Source organism: Lytechinus variegatus, chromosome 1, assembly GCF_018143015.1.
Source record: "Lytechinus variegatus isolate NC3 chromosome 1, Lvar_3.0, whole genome shotgun sequence".
In the NCBI taxonomy this organism is placed as follows: Eukaryota; Metazoa; Echinodermata; class Echinoidea; order Temnopleuroida; family Toxopneustidae; genus Lytechinus; species Lytechinus variegatus.
In genome coordinates, this window is record NC_054740.1 from 62943193 (window position 1) to 62967449 (window position 24257).

General features: G+C 36.8%; 1 protein-coding gene across 2 annotated transcripts; it reads left to right on the forward strand.

Annotated features, from left to right (window-relative positions):
* On the forward strand, positions 1 to 23584 carry LOC121419275 (NXPE family member 3-like). Of its 2 annotated transcripts, none has more exons than XM_041613669.1 (5): positions 1 to 201; positions 9253 to 9400; positions 17205 to 17777; positions 22040 to 22212; positions 22628 to 23584. In XM_041613669.1, the coding sequence occupies exons 1-5, from the start codon at positions 167 to 169 to the stop codon at positions 23466 to 23468; spliced, it is 1770 nt and encodes a 589-aa protein (XP_041469603.1). In that variant the 5' UTR covers positions 1 to 166; the 3' UTR covers positions 23469 to 23584. The 2 variants fall into 2 exon arrangements, with proteins under 2 accessions (XP_041469603.1, XP_041469610.1); XM_041613676.1 differs by lacking the exon at positions 1 to 201 and adding an exon at positions 6041 to 6120.
* The last annotated feature ends 673 nt before the right edge of the window (positions 23585 to 24257 follow it).

A 24257-nucleotide genomic window follows, 5' to 3' on the forward strand; every position in this document is an offset into this window, starting at 1 on the left:
ACGACAAAACTGAATTGCTCAAACGTACACTGCCACTGAGACACGTTGACGGTACGGGTACATTTTGCTTGCTAAAGAGAAGACAATATTGAATTAGTATACATGATTTTGTCAAACTGATCACAAGCGGATTCATACTTTCAGGATATTATATAATGGAATACTAATGTGCAAGACATTTCAATGGAAACAGTTGTCAAGGTAAGGGTTATATGCCTTTTCATTTATTGTTATTATCATTATTATTATTATCATCATCACCATCATCATCATTAGTAGTAGTATAGTAGTAGTGGTAGAAGTAGTAGTAGTAGTAGTAGTAGTAGTAGTAGTAGTAGTAGTAGTAGTAGTAGTAATATTATTATAAATTTGATTTGCTTTGCGATCACTAAAAACAGTGGCATAGCATTGCGAAGCTGTGCGTTTCGGGAGGGGGTGGGGCTACCCCATGGAGATCTCCGTGATCATGCCGAACCCGGGCTACAGAGGGGAAGACAAGAGGGGTGAGTTTCGCACCCCCTCTCCCCCCCCCCCCCCCCTTACTCCTCGCTTATTTTCTTCTACACGTCCCCCTCTCCCCTCCCAGCATCCTATGTTCGCGTCGTTCAGTTTTACTCATGTATAGAGTCATGTATCAACTAACAACCTTCTCATTTTCCCAAGCACCTGCTCAATCTTCTCCCGGTCCCTTGACATGCTGAAAATCTCATAACACAATCTATTATTAAGTATATAATCTTATAACAACCGGAATCAAGGAGCGTGAAATCGAAACGACTTGATGGTCTGTTGGTATAATAAACAGCAACCGGACTTCTTCCAGAAATCTTGGGTTATTGTTCTATATCATTCTTATTATTATTATTATCATTATTATCATTATTATTATAATTATTATTATTATTGTTATTATTATTATTATTATTATTATTATCATCATCATCATTATTATTATCATCATCATCATTACTATTATCATCTTAATTCATTTTGTTTCTTCGGGAAGGGGTAAACGAAATCTAAAATCACCCCAAACTATCGATACATGACCGTTTTTTTTTAGTTGTTTGATGTTTTTAGGAAGAGTCTGTGTTGTTCTGTGACCTTTCCTGCATCAACCGAATTTTCGACGCGACACAACTGAAAACACTTGAGACACGCATAACACTGAAAATATCATAAAAATCAAACGTAAAGTAAGCAAGTCATGGCATTTTAAATGTTCGGTTTTTCACAAGACAGTTATATGCACAACTCAATGATATGCAAAAGAGAGAGTCAATAATGTCCCCCACTCACTATTACTAAAAAAAAAACAAGGAAAGAAAGAAAAGAAAAGGTAGAAAATAAATTTTTAAAAATGAAAAAATAAAACATTATCAGTTTGCTTACCCCAAACCAAATACACCCTCCCCCCCCCCCCCGAAATAATCAAGGTCTCGAATGTGACAACGTTGATTTAAAAAAATTTAAGGTCAAACAATCAAGGATATTATCTGGGATACTGGAAAAAAAATGTGCGTTTGCAATAATTAGTTCTGGGTTTTGGGAGGCACAAATTTTTATTTCGAAAATGGTATGGTCTTGAGCACTGATGGATCCAGGGAAGGGGCATCACCGGCCCTGCCCACCCCCCCCATGAGAGGCACAATTATAATTTGTAATGTAAAAATGCCGAAGTGTGCCCCCCCATTGGCGGCGGAAGCCAATAAATTTAGGGGGTGTCCACCTGAAAAAAAAAAAAAGATCATCAACCTAAATTTTAGGGGGGACAACACACGTTTGAGGGGGGGCCACGTGAATTTAGGGGGGACGCAGGAAAAAAATTGACAAGCTTCCGCCGCCTATGCCCACCCCCTTTAGAAGTGAAGACTTTTTTCCCCCTTGTCAAATTTTTCGTGGACGAAACCCCCCCCCCCCCCACAATTTTTTGTTAAAACCTTTTTTTTGCTATTTTTTATTTTTCCTAGGAAAAATGCAATAATTATAATAATGCCTTCCCTCCTTCGAAAAATCCTGGATCCGCCCCTGTCTTGAGTTGTAAAAAAATTATTTTTGTAATATAATTGGGAGCCAAATCATGGAGGATCTTAAACATCATTGCTTAAATGTGAAAGTTTTGCCTAGACTTTATAGTTTGCCCTTTCATTATTTCATGAATTTAATCACAAAATTGTTACTGATTATTTATACTTAGGATAATTCTTCCAGCTCTATTTATCAACTTTTGTAGCTGATCTGTATATTTGTCATAGGAAGATTGCCATATTATATCAGCATAATTCAAGTTGGGCAGTATAACACTCTAAAATATAATTTTCAAATTTTTCCTATTGATAAAATGTCTTAATCTACGGAGGAACGAAATCATACGACCCACCATTTTCACTTGGGTGGTTAACATGAAAATCCCATTTCAGCATGTTTCAGTAATGAATCAATATACACACCCAAATATTTCAGCGAAGATATTTGTTTGATGGTTTGATCATCTATTCTTCAATGTAGTCCATTGTGTTTTAAGCACCCATCTATCTAGAATGAGCAACTCTCTATTTAACGTTGATTGAACCATATGGCATGTATAGGGGATCTTTATGAGAAAATCAGTGTCATCTGCATATCATGCATATAGATGGATGTTGCATAACTTGAAAGCAGTTGGTAAATCATTTATTTAAAAAAATCTATAAAAAGCAGCGGACCAAGAATCGATCCTTGTGAACCCCTTGCCTGATTGGCAATTCTTCAGAGTTGCAGTTATGAATACATGTTACATTTTTTTTCTATCTGAAAGATAGCTTTGAAACCAGTTCAATTTCGTATCTTTAATCCCAGCTCTTTTAAGTTTTTTCAAGAAGACATTGAATGTTTACCATGTCGAAAGCTGTTTGAAGGTCAACGAAGACCACATGCATGTATTTTCCATCATCAAGGTTTATTAACCAATCATGAAGTGGGTTTTTCTCAGAGTCTCTGCTTCTTGTTTGTGTTCAGACTTCCTTACTCCAAACTTCCTTGCAGTTTCTCCAATATACACATCGTTGCAATCTTGGCAAGGATTTTTAGTCCTCAGCTGATCCTTTGCCATTCGGATTGATTAAGAATGTCCTGAGTTTCGCGAGAGGACGCATAGTGGTGGATACATTGTACTTGTTACAGGCAAAAAGAGACTTTGTAAAGTATTAATTATATGAGTTTTCCATGTACGTATTCATAAATTGATTTGTAAAGATATAATGTATTTGATGTATGTATTTTATTTTGTATATGACATTATGATTTGAAGTTGTTAACGAATAAAAACTTCTTAATACAAAAAACAAAATCACTAAGATTTGACTTCTTTTGTGTCTCGGGCTTCCGGCTACTGGCTTCATCCGTTCTTCTGTCTTCTGCTAAAGACTAGTCTGGATAGGCCCCGGGGGGGGGCACTCGACCAAAAAAGTGGTAGGGGTGTGCCGCGGGCGAGGCAAAAAACGGGGGCCTTGGAGCGGGCTTACTGTAAAAAGGAGGGTCCTCGGAACGGGCTTCGGAACTACAAATGTTTGTGAAAACGGGGGTCCTTGGAACGGATCTCCAGCGTGTGAGTGCGTATATGCATCCCTATGGAACGGGCAATAGTGCATGACGCAGCTAGCGCGGCCTCCGCCGGGTGCGCTCGCGCTGAGGCGATGGTCGAAAAGCGCTCTACGGCCGCTTTTCACCAAAATTGCAGCTCATTATAAAGCAGATCAATGCGATCGGAACGGCGTAACGAAAAATGCGAAGCTTTGGAGCGGATTTCTTTCTTGTTTTTTTTCTCGATAAGAAGAAAATGCCATGCCTTGGAGCGGCTTTCTTTGTTCTTTTTCTCAATAAGACAAAAATGCTATGCCTTGGAACGGAAATTTGAGTGTGAAAATGGGGGTCCCCTCCGCGGCACATACCCACTATGCATTACATATTGAGTGCCCCCCCCCCCCCGGGGGATAGGCACATTTCTTCAGACTATTTTTGGTGAAGCCTTCTTTAGTCTTAACATCATCTGGTTTTGAGATGATGTTATGTGCCCTAGCTGCCAAGGAGAGTGCAGTAGACTCCAAGTTTCTGATGGAGAGGTGATGTGAAGTGAAGTGCAGATATTGACGGGGGTGTGCTTTCTTCATGAACACCGAGAGCTTCATGCTCCCATCTTCTCTTTTCACTTTTCCGGTGTCCAGAAAAGGGATTGAGTTATCTTCCTCCAATACATGTGTGAATCTGATTCTCCCCGTTGGGTCTGCAGGATTCAGGTGTTCCTTAAGCTGATCCACACACCCTTCTTTCACAATTGCCAGCACGTCGTCGAGTCGTCTCCCAACTGCCAAAGTCTAGGTTTATGGCAGAAGGTACTGTAGACAGGTGCTATTTTCCAAGTTCTCCATAAATAGGTTGACCACAATCATGACAATGGAAGAGACTGGACTCCCCATGGTTGCTCCAAAGTTTTGAAGATATATGCCTATATCGAATTTGAAGTACGTAGTAGTGAGGACAAATCCTAGGAGCTCAACATTATTTTCAAAAGACAACTTGGACCTTCTTTCAGTGTGTTGTCAGAAAGACTGTCTCTTACTGCATCCAAAGCCTGATCAATAATGGAGTGTTAGTGACTCACTTCATCGAAGGAAACTAACAGTTCATCCTTATCCAAAGTCAGATTGGTGATTTCCTCTGCAAACTCCTACGAATTTTGGACATGATGGTCTGACTTACCACCAACGGGCTACAATGTCTGCGAGAGATCTGGAGGTGAGTGAATCGAAGCAATGTCTTGGGAGTGCAATACAAGCAGGGAATATTTTCCTCCGTGGGATAGAGGTATTCATATTGCCTCTGTGAAGTCTTCTCCTTGTCCCCCAACAATTTCAAAATAAACATTAGTTTTCTTTTGTACGTAGAGGTAGTTTCCGATGTTTTCTGATCACTAAGTAATGCAATAACCTTCGATTTGTAGTCCCCGTGCCCAAATGTACAGTGGCTCTCCACTTTAGGCAGGTAGTATGCCCTTGTTGTTTGCAATTTAAGCCCTTCAAAGCTTGCCTCTCCTCCTTGATGGTGTTCGACTGAGGGGGCTTGGCATTCTTAAAGAATGCCTACAACATAATCCCATAAGAGACTGGCTAGTTGATTATTCACTTCTTTAGTTGCCTGCTCTGTTGCAACAATACACTCCTCAACAGCGATCTTGTTAGGGGCAACCGCGAAATTTAAGCCCTTGGCAAGTAGAAATGTTTCTGCTGAAGAGAGTTTGTATTTAGACACATTGATGACCCATTTCTTGAGTTGCGATCCAGTCAGATCAATATCATCCTTCTTTTGACGATGATATCGATTAATCAAATGCTGAAGTTTAGACTCATGTTTCTCTTTGGAGCCGAGTAAAAAGTCTTAACACAAACAAGAAGCAAAACCCACTTCACAAGATCGAGGAAGAAGGAGGCCGCGGCCGAGTCAACGGTTTCGATGTCAGCTATCAGTGATCACGTAGCCCCAAAGGAACCACACGATAAACTGAAATAAGAGCGAAATCCTAGCTAGAGATGACAATAAATACCCAAGATGGACCAGGGATGCCGTTCACATCCAGAAGAACCAGGCACATTCCATGTTTTGGATTCCGGTGACCCGGGTTCGATTCCAAATCAAGAGGTGGGCTAGTGCCCTTTGGTAAGGCATTTATCCTCATTACCAGGTCCCTCGGAGAGGACCTTAAGCCGTTGGTCCCCTGGATGCTTGTCAACAGGCATTCGTGCTTTCCTAGCAGTCAGGTAAAAACTCTCGGTACATGTATAATGAACCGAGACGCTGGACAATACAAACTTTCTAGTACGTACATTCCCATTCTTACGGACTGCCGCGCTACATAATTATTCTGGCGCTACCGATGCTACCCCATCTACGATGCGTCAGCGCTAGTCTGAAAGAGCCTGCAAAATGAGTAGGCCAAAGCTTTAGTTAGCTCACATATCAAAATTGATTTTGGAAAAATGAAAATGTGTTCCATATGAGTTCTACCAATCAGATGAATCTCTTTACGTCTATCAGTGATACTTGATATTACCCTGATTTAACCGCACTGTACTGCACTCGACTAAGGTATTGTTATTATCATTATTCTGTTTCTGTTTAAGAGGTTTTTTATAGACATTAATCATAATTATGACATGAGCTTTTCTTGTTGTTCTGCTCTGAAGCGCATTGAGAATCGAATCAATATAGAAAGTGCGCTATACAAATCTTATGTATTCTTATTATTTTTATCATTATAATTATTTACTATTATTTTATTATTATCATATAATAATGTACATGATGATGGTTGTAGATGTTAATTATGTTGATGATGGAGATCGGTATGGTAATAATGTACATGATTATGGTTGGAGATGTTAATCATGTTGATGATGGAGATCGGTATGATAATAATGTACATGATGATGGTTGGAGATGTTAATTATGTTGACACTGTCAATCACGACTAAACATAGGAATTGATGAGAATGATATAGCACTCAATGCAAACTTGTATTTGAAACAAAACACAAGGATACGTTTTGAGACAGGACTTTCAGAACCAGTAAATATACAGAGAGGTGTTAGACAGGGATGTGTCTTATCTCCATCCCTTTTCAACGCCTATATACACAGACTTCAAAGATTTAGATAATATGACAGGTTTAAATAAGGTAGGCGGGATTTGAGTAAATACACTGCGCTATACAGATGACACAGTCCTTTTGGTTGAAAGTAAAGAAGATCTACAGTCATTAAAGATGAACGTGAACAATTTGGCCTGAAAATAAACATCAAGAAGACAAACGATGGTTATCTCAAGAAAAACAGAAATACCGGGCGCAGATATTGTGACAGAGGGAAAGATGGTGGAACAAGTCAACAGTTTTAATACCTGGGTCAGCAAATGACAGAGGATGGAAAATGTGAACAAGAAATTAGATCTGCCTTGCAAAGATCACTTTCTCAAAACTTTGCAAACTTCTCATCAACCGGAATATAAGCAGTAACCATGGTAACACACGATTGCGCCTCATCAATTGCTCTGTGTGGTCCATTTCAGTACGGCAGTCAGACATGCATGGGCAAGGAAAGAAAATCAAACGATGATGTCCTGAAACTAATGGATGACAGTGTCAAAAGCCTTTGTATAGTCAATAAAACTTTCATATATGTCCTTGTTCATTTCGAAATATTTTTCAGCAAGTATTTTGGGATTGAAAATGTCTTCCCTGGTGCCACTATTCTTTCTGAAGCCAGCTTGTTCTTCTCCTATGTCATATCATAAAATACAAAAAATAGCGGGTGATGCCATGGGTCGCCTCATTTGCAAACCGACCAGGATGTGCATATAACTAGAATTAGCATTGTTTAACATTAATTGGTTCTGTCAAGTTTTACATTGTTGTCAATTCTGTACAAATTGAAAAAAAAGTATAATTCGAACAATAAAAAAACGAAAGAAAAAGTGAGTGATGGACATCATCGACTCTTTCATTTGCACATCACTATGCTGTGCATGTAACTGTTTTGTGAAATTAAGCGAAACTTCAAAATGTCATAACTTTCTTATTTTACCTCCGATTTTGATGAAATTTGCAATGTTATCCTAGTTGCATTTTTCCCTTCTCATTCAAACCCTTTAACACAGAATTACACGAATTTTATGACAAAGTACTTTCTCAAAGCTGGAGTAAATGATAAACATGAACCATTCAATAAAAAAAATTGCTAATAGATTATAAAAAATGGTAATGAAACAAAAATCATATTCTTCGAGTCCTCATTATTGATGGGTCAGAATCTAGAGATGTCCATATAATAACAATAGGCCTATAGTTAAAAAAAAACGTGATCAGAAAGGGAAATAGAGACAGGCAGAAAAAAGGGGAGAATTATGTCAAAGACTAGAAAGTTATTACTTTGTTTGCTGAACGATGGAATGATCGACACTAGTGCCAGCGAAGAGAGTGTATGCGCTTGCATTATTTAGATATACACTCTTAAAAATATTGGGTAAAAATGCTCCATGATGGTAATTATGTATCCAACCAACATTGGGCATTTCTTTTGGGCATTATTATTTATCCAGTGTGATGAAAATTTGCTCATTCTAAAGTAATTTCTGCTTATTTTTTAACCATACTGGACAATATGCTTCCCGCATTGTGTAAAATACTGCCCAAAATTGGTTGGATACATAATTACCCTCGTGCTGGTTAAAATTTTGCCCAATATTTTTTACAGTGTACAAGAAATTCTTAACACTCTAAAAAAAATATTGGGTTGGGTTTAAGTGCTCCATCAGGCTAATTATGTGTCCAACCAACATTGGGCATTTCTTTTGGGCGTTTTTAGTTATCCAGTGTGATGAAAATTTTACCAAAATGCTGCTACTTTACTAGAATCTCCATAGCATTAGTAATTGCAGTATTCAAATGTTCATAACTTTCTCATTATTTGTCAAATTTTTCTCAAATTTTTGTTGATCTGTTTCTTTGATTTTTTCTGTTTTCACACAAGCTACCTTGATGTAAAGGTTTCATTGTCCTTTAACAATTGAAAATATAGCTGTACTTGTTTAGGGGTTCAATTCAGGGAATACTTGCCAAGAGTATCATTTTTCTTCCAATATTTGTTAAGAGTAGGGTTTTACACGCCAATACTTGTTAAGGGGTGCATTTTCAGAATGTAGAAAGTACGTGTTTAGCGTGCTTTTCGAGACCCTAAGTTATAATTCATAAGCATATTTGACCATTTCCATTATATTTCAACTAACAGAAGGTGAAATGTGTGATTTTGTGATTTTCTGAAATTATATCTGATATAAAATTATATCTTGCGAGAAACGGGATGATATTTTTAGATTCGACTGGTTAAGTTGAAAACAAGTCATTATTGTCTGATGATCTACATGTGATGCTACCTGAAAAATCTTCATTATAATAGAGGAAAGCATATAATTGCTGGAAAATTGAACTTTTTTTTATATAAGTAGACAGGTATTATTGACAATGCCAATGGCAAAATGCTAGCTCACAAAATAATAATAAAACAGTCTTTCCAGATTTCTCGAATCTCTGCCATTTTTGTTTTTTCTTATGCTAACTCACTGTGCCGAAAACCGCAAAGACGATTTCATGTAAATTCGTCTTGTATGTCTTAGTTGATTCTTAAAGTTAACGCATTTTTCTGTTTATTCACAATCATGTTTAGGTATTCTGAGATGAAGCGATATACTCAATACTGCTTCTTATTTCTCTCTGCAATTATTGGAATCATTGGGTACGAGTGGTTCTGGGGAAACCAAGAATTTAGGATACTGGATCGTCTAAGAGAAATCAAACCTCGGCCTAATGGAACGGTAAGTCTGGTGAAAATTCTTTAAGAGGTTTGAGGATGGATTCATTTTTTTCAGTCCCCGAGTAATCCTCCAATTTTCAGTATGCTAAATGTACAAAGTGAGTATAAATGCTTCTTAAAAAATCGAATTTAGACAGCCAATATAATGCTGTTGTTATTTACATAATTCAAAATGATTGCTTTCAGAAATATTGTATTTTACGCGTTTAAATAGGCGTATTACATCTCTTTCCTCTCTGTAATCATTAACTGCTGATGGACATTCTTTATGCAGCATCCTGCTGTTGATACAAGCGGAGAAAGAAGAACTTTTTGTACACGGTGATTGACGTACAACATCTATTATTTCCAAAAAAAAACAATAATCATTGAATACAGCAACTTGAGAAAGCATAATATTATGAAAAGTCCACTCCTCGTCTTAGTTTATATTGCTTCCCTGTACCACTGACACCATGCATGACTCAATAAGTTAATTTGTTATTGAAACCATGGACCTATTATGAGCATACTCTACACAAAGAACTTCCAGGGCACTTTTAAACAAAAAAAACGTGAAAACTGAAGAAAAAAATTCTTATATCCGACAGTGGTCTTATTAACTAATTTACTCTCTCAGACCACTGTCTCGTTGGATGAAGGTTGCCCTTGTGGTGGCATTGCCTTCCAATTGTAAACTGCATGCATGGAATCCTTGTTGGCTGATTATTAGCGTCACCATGGTATAGTTGCCATTGTATGGCGAAGTAATAAAGTGTGACTTTAATGCAACGGGATCACAGTTTAATTTGATGTCTTGATAATTTAGTTAATTTCTATTTATGTTTATCTCCTTTTTGTCGTTCTGCATAGCAGAGCGGGACTATATTATGCGCCGCTTTTCCGACGACGGCGGCGGCGTCGTCAACATCAAATCTTAATGAAATGTCATCATAACTTAAAATTTACATGGGCTTAGTTCATGAAAATTAAGCATAATGGTTATCAGGTATTATTATAGAATGGATGAGAAAATCCCTGCAATCTGATTGGTTGAGAGCTATGCAATTAAAATTTTTACTGGGCTGCATGAACGATATCCCGATAATCAAAACGATATCCACTGTGAACAAGCTATCGCCCAAAAAGGTCATATCTATGTTGTCCAGGGTTATCAAAGAGTTTGCAATACATTTTGGAATTTTCATGGATCCGGTAAATAAATCATGCGGCCGGTAAAAAAAATCATGCGTCCGGTTTATTCAATATTTTTTCCATTCTAAACAGATGATGCATGGGTTTCTTTCGTGGGTCAGTGGAACGGTGTGCACGCGGTAACTTTGGCATTATGGTCTAAACCATGCCAAAGTTACCTTGTGCACACAAATCCTACTGACCCACTCTAACCCATGCATCATTTGTATACTAAACATCCTTCAAGAGTTTTAGGTAACATGACCAAGGTCAAATGTCATTGAAGGTCAAAGAACTTAGACCATATTGGAATCAAAATCTCAACCGAAGATTAAGTTTTTGAAATGTCTTCATAACTTATAACTTGGATACACGGGCAATCACGTATTACTTAAAATTCTACCTGAGTTTCAGGTCATACGAACAAGATCAAAGGTAATTTAGGGTCAATGAACTTTGGCAATGTTGGGGATATATATTGATTTCCATCATAACTTTGAAAAATTATGGATCTGGTTCGCGAAACCTGGACATAGGAGTAATCAAGCCACACTGAACATCCTTTGTGAGTTTCGGGTCACATGACCAATGTCAAAAGTCATTTATGGTCAATGAACTTAGATTATATTGGGAGAATCTTAACCAAGGTTAAGTTTTTTCTCTATATGATTATTCTGAAAGTTCATGAAGCTTGGACATAAGAGTAATTAAACATCACTGGGCATCCTGTGTGAGTTTCAGGTCACCATGACCAAGTTCAATGAATTTTGTTGAATTGCCATCATAGCTGAAAGTTTATGGATCAAGTTCATGAAATGTTGACACAAGGGTAATCAAGTATGACTGATTTCGTTGGTCACGCGATCAGGGTCAAATGTCATTTAGGGTCTTTGAACATAGTATTTTATCATCATATGAATGGTGTTTTTTATGAATGATTATTCTACACTCGTTTTTAAAGCCAACACTGCTGCTGTATAGAATCGCCGCGAATGCAGGCGAGACTGCCAGGCGCTCCACTTGTTTGTTTTATATTTTGTTTTAATTCTTGTTTAATTTTGTCTTTATTCTATTTGTTATTTTGTTCATGTTATCTGTTACCAATAAGTTTTTGTAGGCAAATAGCAACTATTGTGTAAGTGAGGATGTGAATGTGTGTGAAAAAAAATAAAAGAATAAAAAATAAAAATAGAAGTAATTATTTTTTAAATGTGTGTGTGTATTTCTCTCTCACTCTCTTTCATTAGGGAGGTTCACATTATACGAGCTATGCATTTATAAATGAATCCCCCATTTCCACTTGCAGATCCATTATTCTTTCATGGGGAGGGGGCATTTTGTAAGGAAAAAATTTGACAACTTAAAAAAAAATCATTTTCACTACAAAATCGCGGTCATTTCTTGAAGGAAAAATGTGATAGCCCCCCTCCCAAAAAAAATAAATAAAATAAATAAGAAGATCGCATGCAGTCGCTTACGCATAACACATTCCAGTAAACACAAAAATATGCCTCTCGAAAGTGCATGGATCCGCCCTTTCATACAGATTTTCAACTTTATTCAATTTCATGGGCGATCCCCTGTATGTCATGCATGGCGGATTTGGAAGGGTGGTTCCACAGCATCAACCGGTGCCTTTATTGTAGGTAAAAATTGCAACACATTACATAACATAATTTCAAATATTATTAGGAAAAGTATGTGATTCACTTGAAGAATGCTTTGCAGAGATAATGAACCTATATGCGGAAAAACGGTATGCTTGCGAATTAATAAATGTGCATGTTGTTTATCTAAATTCTAGAGACGTTTTTTATCTCACCTGCGAATTATATTGCGCGAAAAATATTTTCCAGTGACAAAGTGCCTAAACGATCATGGCTATTGCGAAGATAAATGATCGTAACATTAAATGATTTGAATCGGTATTTGAATTCTCTAATTTAAATGCTGAGGTTCGAATACCAATATAGGCAAGCATTTGATATGATTATATTTCTCCCATTTTGATAAAAACAAAATTGAGGCTGGACTTTGGGCCAAATACAGGTAGCTTTAGTCACATTCGCAGTTACAAAAAATTTAATTGAATATCCTGTAAATCCGACGGACTTGCCTGGCATATACCTTTCCCCTGGCAGACCGTCGCTCCGCTCCCCCCAGTGTACCGGTTTTTTCATTCATCAGCATTGCAAGTATATGAGATAAAACAATCAGACAATTAAAACATTGAAAATCTGATCAAAATCGAACAAGGAATAACAAAGTTATGGCGTTTTGAAGATTTCCACTCTTCCGGTGAAACAGTTTGAGGCATGTATTCATGGATATTCCATGAGCAAACTGATGATATCATATTCCCACTTGTTCTTTTGTATTTTGTTAAAAGAAATTAGGTTTATTCATCTTTTTTCCTCCAACAACTAAGAAATGGATTGACAACTGAACTAGTGCATTAGATATTCATAGCTGCAACTCATCTTATTATAAGGGAGACGTGTCATTCGGCTCGGTGTAAAAATGGCAGAGGTAAAAATGGCAAAGGTAAAAATGGCAGAGGTAAAAATGGCAAAGGTAAAAATGGCAGAGGTAAAAATGGCAAAGGTAAAAATGGCAGAGGTAAAAATGGCAGAGGTGAAAATGGCAGAGGTAAAAATGGCAGAGGTAAAAATGGCAGAGGTAAAAATGGCAAAGGTAAAAATGGCAAAGGTAAAAATGGCAGAGGTGAAAATGGCACAAAGGTAATAGTGGCAGAGGTAATAATGGCAGAGGTAAAAATGACAGAGGTATAAATGGCCAGTCTTTAATAACCTCCCCATGCCAAAAATCCAAAAGCCATTCCATGTACAATAGATTAAATAGGAAAGAGAAGAAAATCAGAATTATAATGTTTGAGTAATGGAAAGGGTAACATTTTAAAATCACACTGTAAATTTTCTGCACCAAATTGATGACACCTGATTTGGTTTTTCTTAATTTATTCATGGACGTACATGCACAGCTTTCTCATGTTAAATCACTCTTCAAATAATCAAATTTGAAGCACACTCTGGATCCCAAGTTTTATACTTAATTCATTAAAGGGGAAATTCACCCTGACATAAAGTTTATGGAAAAAATAGCAGGAAATAATTAAAATTATATTGTTTAGGGTTTAAGGGAATCCATCAAAGATTTAAAAAGCTATTAGAATTTTAAATTTTAATGGTGACGTCATTTACGAGCATTTTTTTCAAATCTGGTGTTATAAAAAATATCAATGCAATCTCAATTTAAAAAAATGAAAATGTTTTTTATTGTTTTTTAATTTCAATTATTTCATTTTCAACACGTCGAAGTGGTCGAAATAATTACAATGAACTTATACAGACAATATAAATTGAGGCATGTACAATATATGATATTTTTTCCATAAGTAAAACAGAGCAAAGTATTATTTGTTAGCAAAATATCATTATAAAATAAAATTCAAAGAAGATGGAGGGATCCACTAAAAGCATTGCTTGTATTGTGTGGACCCCTCTAAATAATTATTGTAGTATATCAGTATATAAATCATTTCACATCCGCTCCTGAAAGACTTTTTAGCAATCATGAACCACTGATTAAAACTTAACGTCACAGATCAAAAAACTCAAACTTCTAAAAACTTACTTAATCTTTTTTTCTTCTATTTTTACAGTAAATAATTTGGTGAATTTTACCTGCAAAACAGGTCGATATAATGGTACCTAAGAAAAGCCTACAAGTTTGAATTAAAATCCTTGATTTGCTACAGATTTCCAGATTCATGCGGTAACTATTACCATAGAAATTAGTTTAGGAACCTGCCATCCACTGGACTAGCTGCAATGAGGTATTGCTCTAAAAAATTAAACACTAATTGTTTTTATTTTATCATTCACATTATTACGTATCATATCAATATCTGTTCGGATCCATTATGATATTGAAATATGAAAAATTACTTTAATTACAGAAATTACAGAATCCAAGTAATGCAAGTGGTTGGAAAAAATCCCGAACTTGTGTATTTCAGTGTGATAATGGTAGCGCACATTTGGTGTTTACATTAAAATTTTTTTGGTATGTATGTGATGAAGTGCTGTTCTACTCTACGAATGACCAAGATAAATTCTTTCATCACTCACTAACTGAAATCATTTTGGCATGAAAATGGTTGAGTTTAATCATATCAACGATAAAGTATAGAGCTGACCTAAAATGATTAAAAAATCTAAATATCGTTTCAGTTCATAATGCTCATTCCGTCGATAGGAGTCCATTCAAGGCCAATAATTATGACAGATATTAACTGGAAAGACTCTGTCTTTTCCTTGTTGATGTAGTATGTCATGATCTTTACCTGTCATTTTTAACTCTGCCATTTTTACCCCTGCCACTAACTCTGCCATTTTTACCTCTGCCATTATTACCTCTGCCATTTTTACCTCTGCCATTATTACCTCTGCCATTTTTACTTCTGCCATTTTTACCTCTGCCATTTTTACCTCTGCCATTTTTACTTCTGCCATTTTTACCTCTGCCATTATTACCTCTGCCATTTTTACCTCTGCCATTATTACCTCTGCCATTTTTACCTCTGCCATTTTTACCTGGCACCTGTCATTCAAACAGGTATGAAATAATGAAACAAATATGATTTCATGTAATGATAGAAGAAAAGGGAAAGTGGGAATGTGACATCATCAGCCCACCTTATGAATATTCATGACGCCGGGTCATGACGACGTGCAGAGAACTGTTTTCACAATACATTGCTAAATTTAAACATTTTTATAACTTCACTATTTGTTATCAGATTTGGATTTTCAGCATTTTACTGTGCAAATTTTACTCTATTCATATATAAATATTTTCAGCCCGGAGTATCACTTGAAATCCTATAGCGACCCATGTCAGGCAGAACACCCAGTCGCCACACGATGAAACATAACGAGGAACGTATTTTTATTCTGTGATGTATTCTGTATCAACACTGTAAAAACTAATACAGAATCAAAAACTGTTCACTGCTGTTTGTGGAATGACGGTGTGAAAACAATGTGATCAAAAACTAATCACCAGTCGACTAGATATTAGAGGGGAATGAAACCTTTGGAATAAGTAGGCCTGTGTTGAAACAAAAAAATCAAAGAGTAAGCACAAAGAAAGTTTGAGAAAAATTGGACAAATAATGAGAAAGTTATGAGCATTTGAATATTGCGATCAGTAATGCTATGGAGATCCTCCCATTGGCAATGCGACAAGGATGTGTGATGTCACATGTGAACAACTTTTCCTTTGATGGACTATAAAATGCCCTCAAAATGTCTCTTTCTGCTTTTTCTTGTTGTAATACAAACTCTTTATCCATGATGCATTCTTTAAAAATCTGTATTACATGCCCTCCCTATAGAAAGAATACTGATGTGATAAAAGAGGCAATCATAGTGAAATATATACTAAAGTAATGGGAAGAGTTGTTCACAAGTGACATCACACATCTCTATCGCATTGCCAATTTTAGGATCTCCATAGCATTAGTCATCGCAATATAATATAACTTTCTCATTATTTGTCCTATTTTTCTCAAACTTTCGTTGATCTGTTTCTTTGATTTTTCTGTTTCAACACAAGCTATCTTGTTCCAAAGGTTTCATTCTCCTTTAAGGCGTTTTAATCGTGATAAAATCTAGATCAAATCAACGCCTAACGACCGAATAGAAAAGGTTTTATTTTCAATTGGTCTAATGCCAATTTGTACAATTACCAACTAGTCTACTATCATTTGGTCTACTTTCAGTTAGTCCACTATCCACATGGTCCAATTGCTATTTAGTCCATATACCATTTGGTCTAATTGATCTAAGTGTTAATTGGGAGGAATGAATGAAAATGTAATGGATATTTATAGACCAACTTGTTATAAGACGAAATGTTCATAACAAACTGATTGTTAGACGAAAATGTTGATGGACGAAATTGCATTAGACTAAATGAAGGTAGACCATGTGATGAGTGGACGGGTTGGCAATAGACGAATTGGCAATTTGCCATTGGAATTGCTACCTTCTTCGGCTTCTGCTTCTTTTTACTTAAAGAAATCCATCATACTTCATAATATTTGCATTATTGATAATGGACTAACATGAACTTCAATCAATTGATATCATGGACATGATATCAAAGGCTTGAAGAAAAAAGAAAAATGATACTATTTTTCATGTTTATGAACCAGATAGATTTCCATGCGGATTAGAAAAGTAATCGAACATCTTTAGTCTTTTAAAAGTCAATTGAATGAAAACAAAATTTGTAAATCCGTGTAATGTCAAATTGTTACTTTTTGTAACATCACGTAATCTAGAGATTAATTACAAATCTTCATGTAACGATTCTGATCATTATTAAGAATTTATTTCTGTTTCTTGCTATTTTTTCTAATTATGATGGCACCAATCTGAATTCATGTCAATTTGGACGTAATATTATCATCTTATGCCACCATAATATTTATGGCGGAAAAAACTGTCAAGAGTGATTTTTCTTTTTTTACGTTCATGATGAACTTTTCTCATTGTTTCGGTAATATTATCTCTTATTGATTTACGTGGTTGTTTTATTTACAGATGGCAATCTCTAACCGGTTCAATACGTGGTCTGTAGGAAATGAAACCTTGCGACATCACCCTTTATGTCCCAATCAAAAAAGGAGACATTTTCCCCATTTCTCTTATCCCCCAGCTACGCCCAGGCAATGGGTTACATCAATGGATACGACCAATGCTTCCTTCTCCCGATTCACCATAGTCAATCCCAAGGAAATATACGCAGTATGCGACCAACTTGAACTGTTGATAGAAGCCCGGAACGGTTACAACGAGTCAAAGACTTACGGGGGAGATCTGTTCCGTGCCAAGATCTTCACCCAAAACAGTTCATTCACCGCAAGCTCTGGGTCAGATGGTGAGGTCATTGACCTTGGGAATGGAAAGTACAGTGCCTTCTTTACTCTTAAGTGGTCCGGGAATGTCCGCATCAATGTCACATTGGCTTTACCCAGCGAAGCAGTGTTCGAACTACAAAACCTGAGGGACACACTTCAGCCTCGCGAGACCTACCTCGGTAAATTCAGCAAGGGGCTAGGCGGGAAGCATATTGAGGAGAACGTTGAATGCGGCCATGTTCCTGTTGACCATTCGGTAATTCACTCATATTTCAGGATTATAACAATCTGGACTAGTTAAAAGAATAGACAATGGTCAATTATGCCCAAAACTGCAAGATGGCTTCAAAAGGTTGGGTAGAAATGATTGGTTACTATTATTCAAAAATCGGCAGTTTGTTTAATACACACCTAAGAAATGTGTTTTTGGTGTCTAGGCCATATGCCAGTGGTCCAGTATGTTTAGAAATCCAAGATAATTTCCCAAAATGGAGTATAAATCAGTTATATTATCTGGAGGAGAGACTTGTTAATCATAGTGATTCAGTTTGCTTTTTGTCTCCCAGACACAGGTGACGCCAAAACAAATAATGATATAATGATTTCCGAGACCTACAAATTGACATAGTTAATTGAGTTTCTGCCTGATATATATGATTTTGGTGTCTAGACCATGCCAAAACAAATAATAATAAAACGATTTCCGAGACCTACAAATTGACATAGTTAATTGAATTTCTGCCTGATATATATGATTTTGGTGTCTAAACCATGGTTTGAAGGGTCAAATGATATTTTGGGATTGTTAACAATGATAATGCAGTTGTCCATTAATCATTTGAAAAAAAGATCATTATTCATACAATATCCTCATATGAGGAATAATGGTGTCTACGCTTTAATACATTTGGGAAAAGTAAAAACTAAAGGATTTTGGAGTAGGGATTTTGGAGCAGCATGCAGTTTTGCTCAATTTGGAAACCAAATTGCACATTATAATTGAAAACTAAGCATTCTTGCGATCGACTTGTCCTAAACATATGTTTGACATTTTAAACTATAGTGCCGAAACAAAATTATTTCTCACAGGTGAATAGTGAGTATGACGATGAGAGTTAAACGCCATGGAAGCCATCTTGGATCATGAAGGAAAATGGATAATTGCATATCATCATAAGCTGTCCCAAATTATTATTTGACGCTTGAAACTATAGTATAGACACCCAAATATTATATCTCAGGCAGATATGTTATTTTGTAAGAAACAGCCATTTTTAGACTCCCTTTTTGGAAGCCTTCTTGGATGTTTGGACATACTGGACCACTGACTGTCCTTGTAAGTTGTCCCAATGTTTCATTTGGCTCTTTAGACCATGGGTTTAAAAACCAAATCATACCTTACCATGCTTACAGGCAGATATCAAATACAGCGGTCAATGTAGACTCAAATTTTGGAAGCCATCTTGGATTTTTGGACATACTGGACTATTGACTTCCTTTACTTGTGCAAATGTTTTTATTTGACCCTTCAAATCATGGTTTAGACACCAAAACATTATCTCCCATGGAGATATTAAATGACCAATGTCAATTTGTATGTAACAGCGACCATTTTAGATTCCATTTTTAGAAGCCGTCTTCGATTTTTAGACATACTGAACCTCTGAAATTCAATGTCCTTTTTACTTGTGCTAATATATTATTCGACCCTTTAAAACATTGTTAAAACACCACAATATATCTCTCACATGTTTTTTTTAAATGAAGTATGTAAATTTTTCAGTAACAACGGTCAATTTAGACTCCATTTTCGTAATTCATCTTGGATTTTCAGACATACCTGACCACTGAATTTCATTTCAACTTGTCCATATGTATTATTTGACTTTTGAAACCATGGTTTAGACACCAAAATCATATATCTCAGGTAGATATTGAAAGAACTATGTCCATTCGTAAGTAAAAAAAAAAAGTCAATTTAGACTCCATTTTTGGAGGCCATCTTGGATTTTCGGACATACTTGACCACTACTGTCCTAGTTACTTTCCCCAATTTATTACTTGACCATGAAAACCATTGAATAGCAACAAAATTAAAGACATTAAATAAAGAAATAGATGAATAGTGGATTTTTAGGGTTTGGCAGCCATTTTGGACGCCATCTTGGAATTTTAGGTAGCCTGGTCTGCTTATTTCCTAACCTATGTCATTAAAATTGTTTTACCTCTTTAAACTATGAAATATGCACTCAAATTTGATGTCTAGTGTGAATAATGAATGAGTTATGTCTAATTTCTGTAAATTGCGGCCATTCTGGGCGCCATCTTGGATTAAAGAAAACCTCCACGGATGATTTATGAGGACTTTTAGTATGTTATTCTATTTTGGCCTAAATGTAATATAGGGGAAGGCGGGGTAAGTTGAGCATAGGGGCAAGTTGAGCCACCAGCCCCAGGCCAATAATGAATGAGTCAGACATTGTGGTGGTGTCATGTATTGATGACCGTTAGCATAACCCCTAACCCCACCATATTGTTTTCAACTTTGAAACAAAAAGTAGTTTTTTAGAGGGAAAAATATGAATTTCAGCCAAAAAAGTAAAAAAGAGTGTGAAATAGATAAGTGCTTTATAAACACACACGTCTTTAAATATAATAAAGACATGATAACATTATTAGTCCAGGTATGGATCTTCATTCTTGTCATAGTCTTTTATATGATGGATGCATAATAAATGTGTGGATACAAAATTATCGCACTAAGTTCGGACTGGGGTAAGTTGAGCCAAACAGCATGGGGCAAGTTGAGCCATGGTAATTCCTATGGTAATGTATCTTAAAAAACAAACAAACCATAAAAATCGATTGAAATGCTGGCTGAAAGGAGCAAATTTACATGAATGCTCTTTTCCTTTTAAAGGATGTTAGTATTTATAGAGAATTAGCAAGTGAAAAGACTTTAAACAAAAAATTGACATGCTGGTTCTCCCCTCATACATTTTGTACATAGTTTTTGTGGCTCAACTTACCCCAGAAGGTGGCTCAAACTTACCCCATATATGGGGCAAGTTGAGCCATTTGACATCGTTTTTTTCAAAGGTCACGATGACTTTCAGTGTGGGGATAGAAAGTTATATATAGTTGGAAAATATTTCAGAAGAATTAAATTTCAAGGCAAGGTACTTATTTCGACAAGATTATTAATCATATCAATTCTAACATGCAAAAAGCAAAAACTGTCACAACTTACCCCGCCTTCCCCTACATGTAGCAGTCATAGCTTGGCGCTTCCAATGGGCTGTCGGCTGTCAGCCAATCTGCAATGAGCTAGGTACGCGTATGTACATATCCTGTTGTTTGAATGGGTTAATAAATTAATCCTGCACCCTTACAGATTTATAGCTATTAATCAAACCACAACCTTAGGAGAGTTTGATTTAAACCCGATTTCAGTATATATACGGGCTTATTTGTTGTGGGAGGAATGCCCTTTACCCTATTTTCTCTAGATTTGATTTCGGAAAAGTTTTATTTATGTTTTAAAAGACAAAAATATAAACTTATCTTGCCCTTTTAATTTCGTGCAGTATGCTACATTTTTTCTTATATTTTCTGCCATCTCTTTTATTTATTCTTAACCCCTATTGTGTAACACCAAGGAACGGTCGCAAACATGCGAATGCAACGGTAGTTGCGATCGGTCTTGCAACATTCTTATGGCCTATATATTATCGCACCAAGTCGTAAGACTGGTTGGTCTCTGTCATTTCTGTAGGTCGCTAGCACATGTGCAAGTGTTGTACGGCATCCAGTCGACTACTACCAAGCGACTTCTTAGTTGTGCCACCTCTCGTATCAAGTCGTACAATGTTGAACAACACTCACACGATGACCGCCCGACCGATGGTATGACCTGGTGTTGCGAATGAATCGATCGTATTTGATCGCGTTTAGACTTTGAATATGTTCAAAGTTCAGATGCGACCAGTCAAGACCACTTCGAGTTCGTGACATCGTCTACAACGACTGCGAGTGCTCGCAAGACGCCAAGATATCGATCGGGCAACAACAAGAAAATTTGTTGCAGACGGTCGTAAACTGGTCGTATGTCAATTAAGAAAGGGTCTTTATATAGACCACTACCTCCATTCAGGTGCCGTTGTCCATTCAAACGCGATTAAATACGACCGATTCAGTCGCATCAGATCGTACCATCGGTTGGGCGATCATCGTGTGAGTGTTGTTCAGTGTTGTACGACTTAGGCTAATGCGAGAGTTGGCACAACCAAGAAGTCGCAATTAAGTAGTCGTATTTGTGCGGGAGGGGTGAACTCCCCCTCCCTGCACCCCCCCCCCCCCAGGTAGCGTGCTTTGCGCGCTCTTTAAGTGTTGGCAGCAAAGACTGTTGGCAGGCTCTGCGTGCACTTACCGTCCCTCCAAAATTAAATCCTGGCTACGCGGTTGCCACCACTACTAATCATCATCATCCTTTCCTTAATCCCATATTCGCCTATACAGATTTCCAAGTGTAACTTATCTGATCCTAGTGTGGGATTAACATGGTTCTGTCAGCGACCTAAATCGGATATGCTTTCTTGCGAAGATTGGACCCAGTTTAAAGTACAGGAATGGCGGTTCAACAAAAAGATAGAGGACCAAGGATTTAGCAAGAGGACGTCTGTCGTGCTTCGGTAATTTCTGGGCATGGAAGGTGTTGGGAGTTTATAGCAATGGCATAATGAATAAAAAAATATTGAGCATATGTTGAGGGAAAGAATAGTGCGTACGGGGATATCAATACATTAGAGCGAAGCGATCAAACAAGCGATGTTCTAATTTTGGAAGATTTTATACAATATCCAAAAATATTTTCAACCATGAAAGTTGTCAGCACTGACAAGTTGTCTTTCTCCGACAGTTACTAGAGTAACAGTTAGAGGCCAGACATGTACATACAATGTACAATACATGTATTGTTAATGAGAAAGGAGGAGAAAATGTCAGGTTTGTGTTCATTAAATTTGGTGAAATATCTGTTTGCGACATGACAATTAAGCTAATTCTCTGAGAATTCACTCTCATTCTTTTATCCTTTTCTCTTCATAGACTTTTTGCTCCCATCACGGGTCTCCCTAGCCACGTGACGGTGACCAGCCAATCGGATACTTTGCTTAAAGAACGAATTGCGCGTCTACCATCATGTGGCCAGCAGCGGGACCGCTTTCAAGACATACCGTGGGTGGCGGGATTTTATCAGAATCGTCGATGGTTCCCTCCACTTTGCAGAGTCAGTCCGATCTTCCTGGACAAAGATTGGTGCGTTAAGTGTATGACTGGAAAACATTTCTACTTCTTTGGCGATTCGACAATCAGACAGGTATATACTAAAATGACTCATTTTTTAGTCGGTTCTCACAGAGAAGGCCATTGGGTTGACAGGGATGAAACCCACATTGCTCAACACGACATACACTTAGTTTACAATTTTCATCATATTCCAATTCGAAACTTTCAATGGCATAAATTGGAAAGGCTTCAATTCGTCACCAAAGAACTTGATAGCATAAGGTCGAACGAGAAGGCCATTGTTGTCATCTGTCTTTGGTCCCACTTCCAACCGCTGTACAAATCCTTTTATGAGCAGCGGATAACGGCCATCGCCAAAGCTGCAAGGAGGCTACTCAACAGAAACCCACAGGCAATTGTCATTTTTAAAGGTGGAAATACCCAGAATAATTACGGTGCTAGAACACAGTACTTAAATGATCACTACGCACGAGACAACGAAGAAGCTCTGAGACGTATCCTCAAATCTTATCCAGAGTTTCATTTTCTTGATGCATGGGATATGAGCAAGGGACAACTTGCCCTTGCCAATACACATCCTCCGGAACCTCACCTTTCGAACTTGGCCAACCAAATACTGACAATCGCTTGCCCGGATTAAATGTGTCAACTAAACCACAATCAAATAGCTTCTCCTTGAAAATACCACATTTTGTCTATATTGAGTCATTTAGCAAAATGAATTGGCAGGAATTAATTTTTCCTATATATTACTGAAATATCTAAACATGTTTTACCTCGTCACATCATCGATGAGTGATAACGTAGAACTATGTAGAGAGAAGAATCGTTGCTCTTTTGAGTCACGGGAATTACGGAAATAATTATAGCATTTATATTGTATTATTGTACCATATTTAATGGATATGAATAAAGTAGATTTGAATTTGATTTCTTAAACTGATTATAAAATTTGATTCTATAATGGGTATTGTGAAATATTAAACTGTGGCATCGTCGCCTGTCATGTTTCGATATATGTATTGTGCATTGATCTGAAATAAAAATACGCTGTAAAAACTGTGGTGTTAAAACTGACACCAATTGGTGTTAATAGAGGACCACACCCTGAGGTGTTAAAATTACACCCTAAAGATTGAACATAACACCAAAGAGTTTAAATGTAACAACCAAAGGTGTTGTAATAACACCTATAGGTGTAAAACTAACACCACCAATTTAACACCGGTGTAAAATAACTGGTGTGGGCGTCTATGTACACCAGTTAACACCAGTTTTTGCTGTATATATATATATATATATATATATATATATATATATATATATACATAATTTCATATTCAATCTTATTTCTCCTTTAATAATAAGGAACTTTTCAGCATTATTCATATGATGATATCGTATGAATATTGCTGTAAGTTCAACTGTG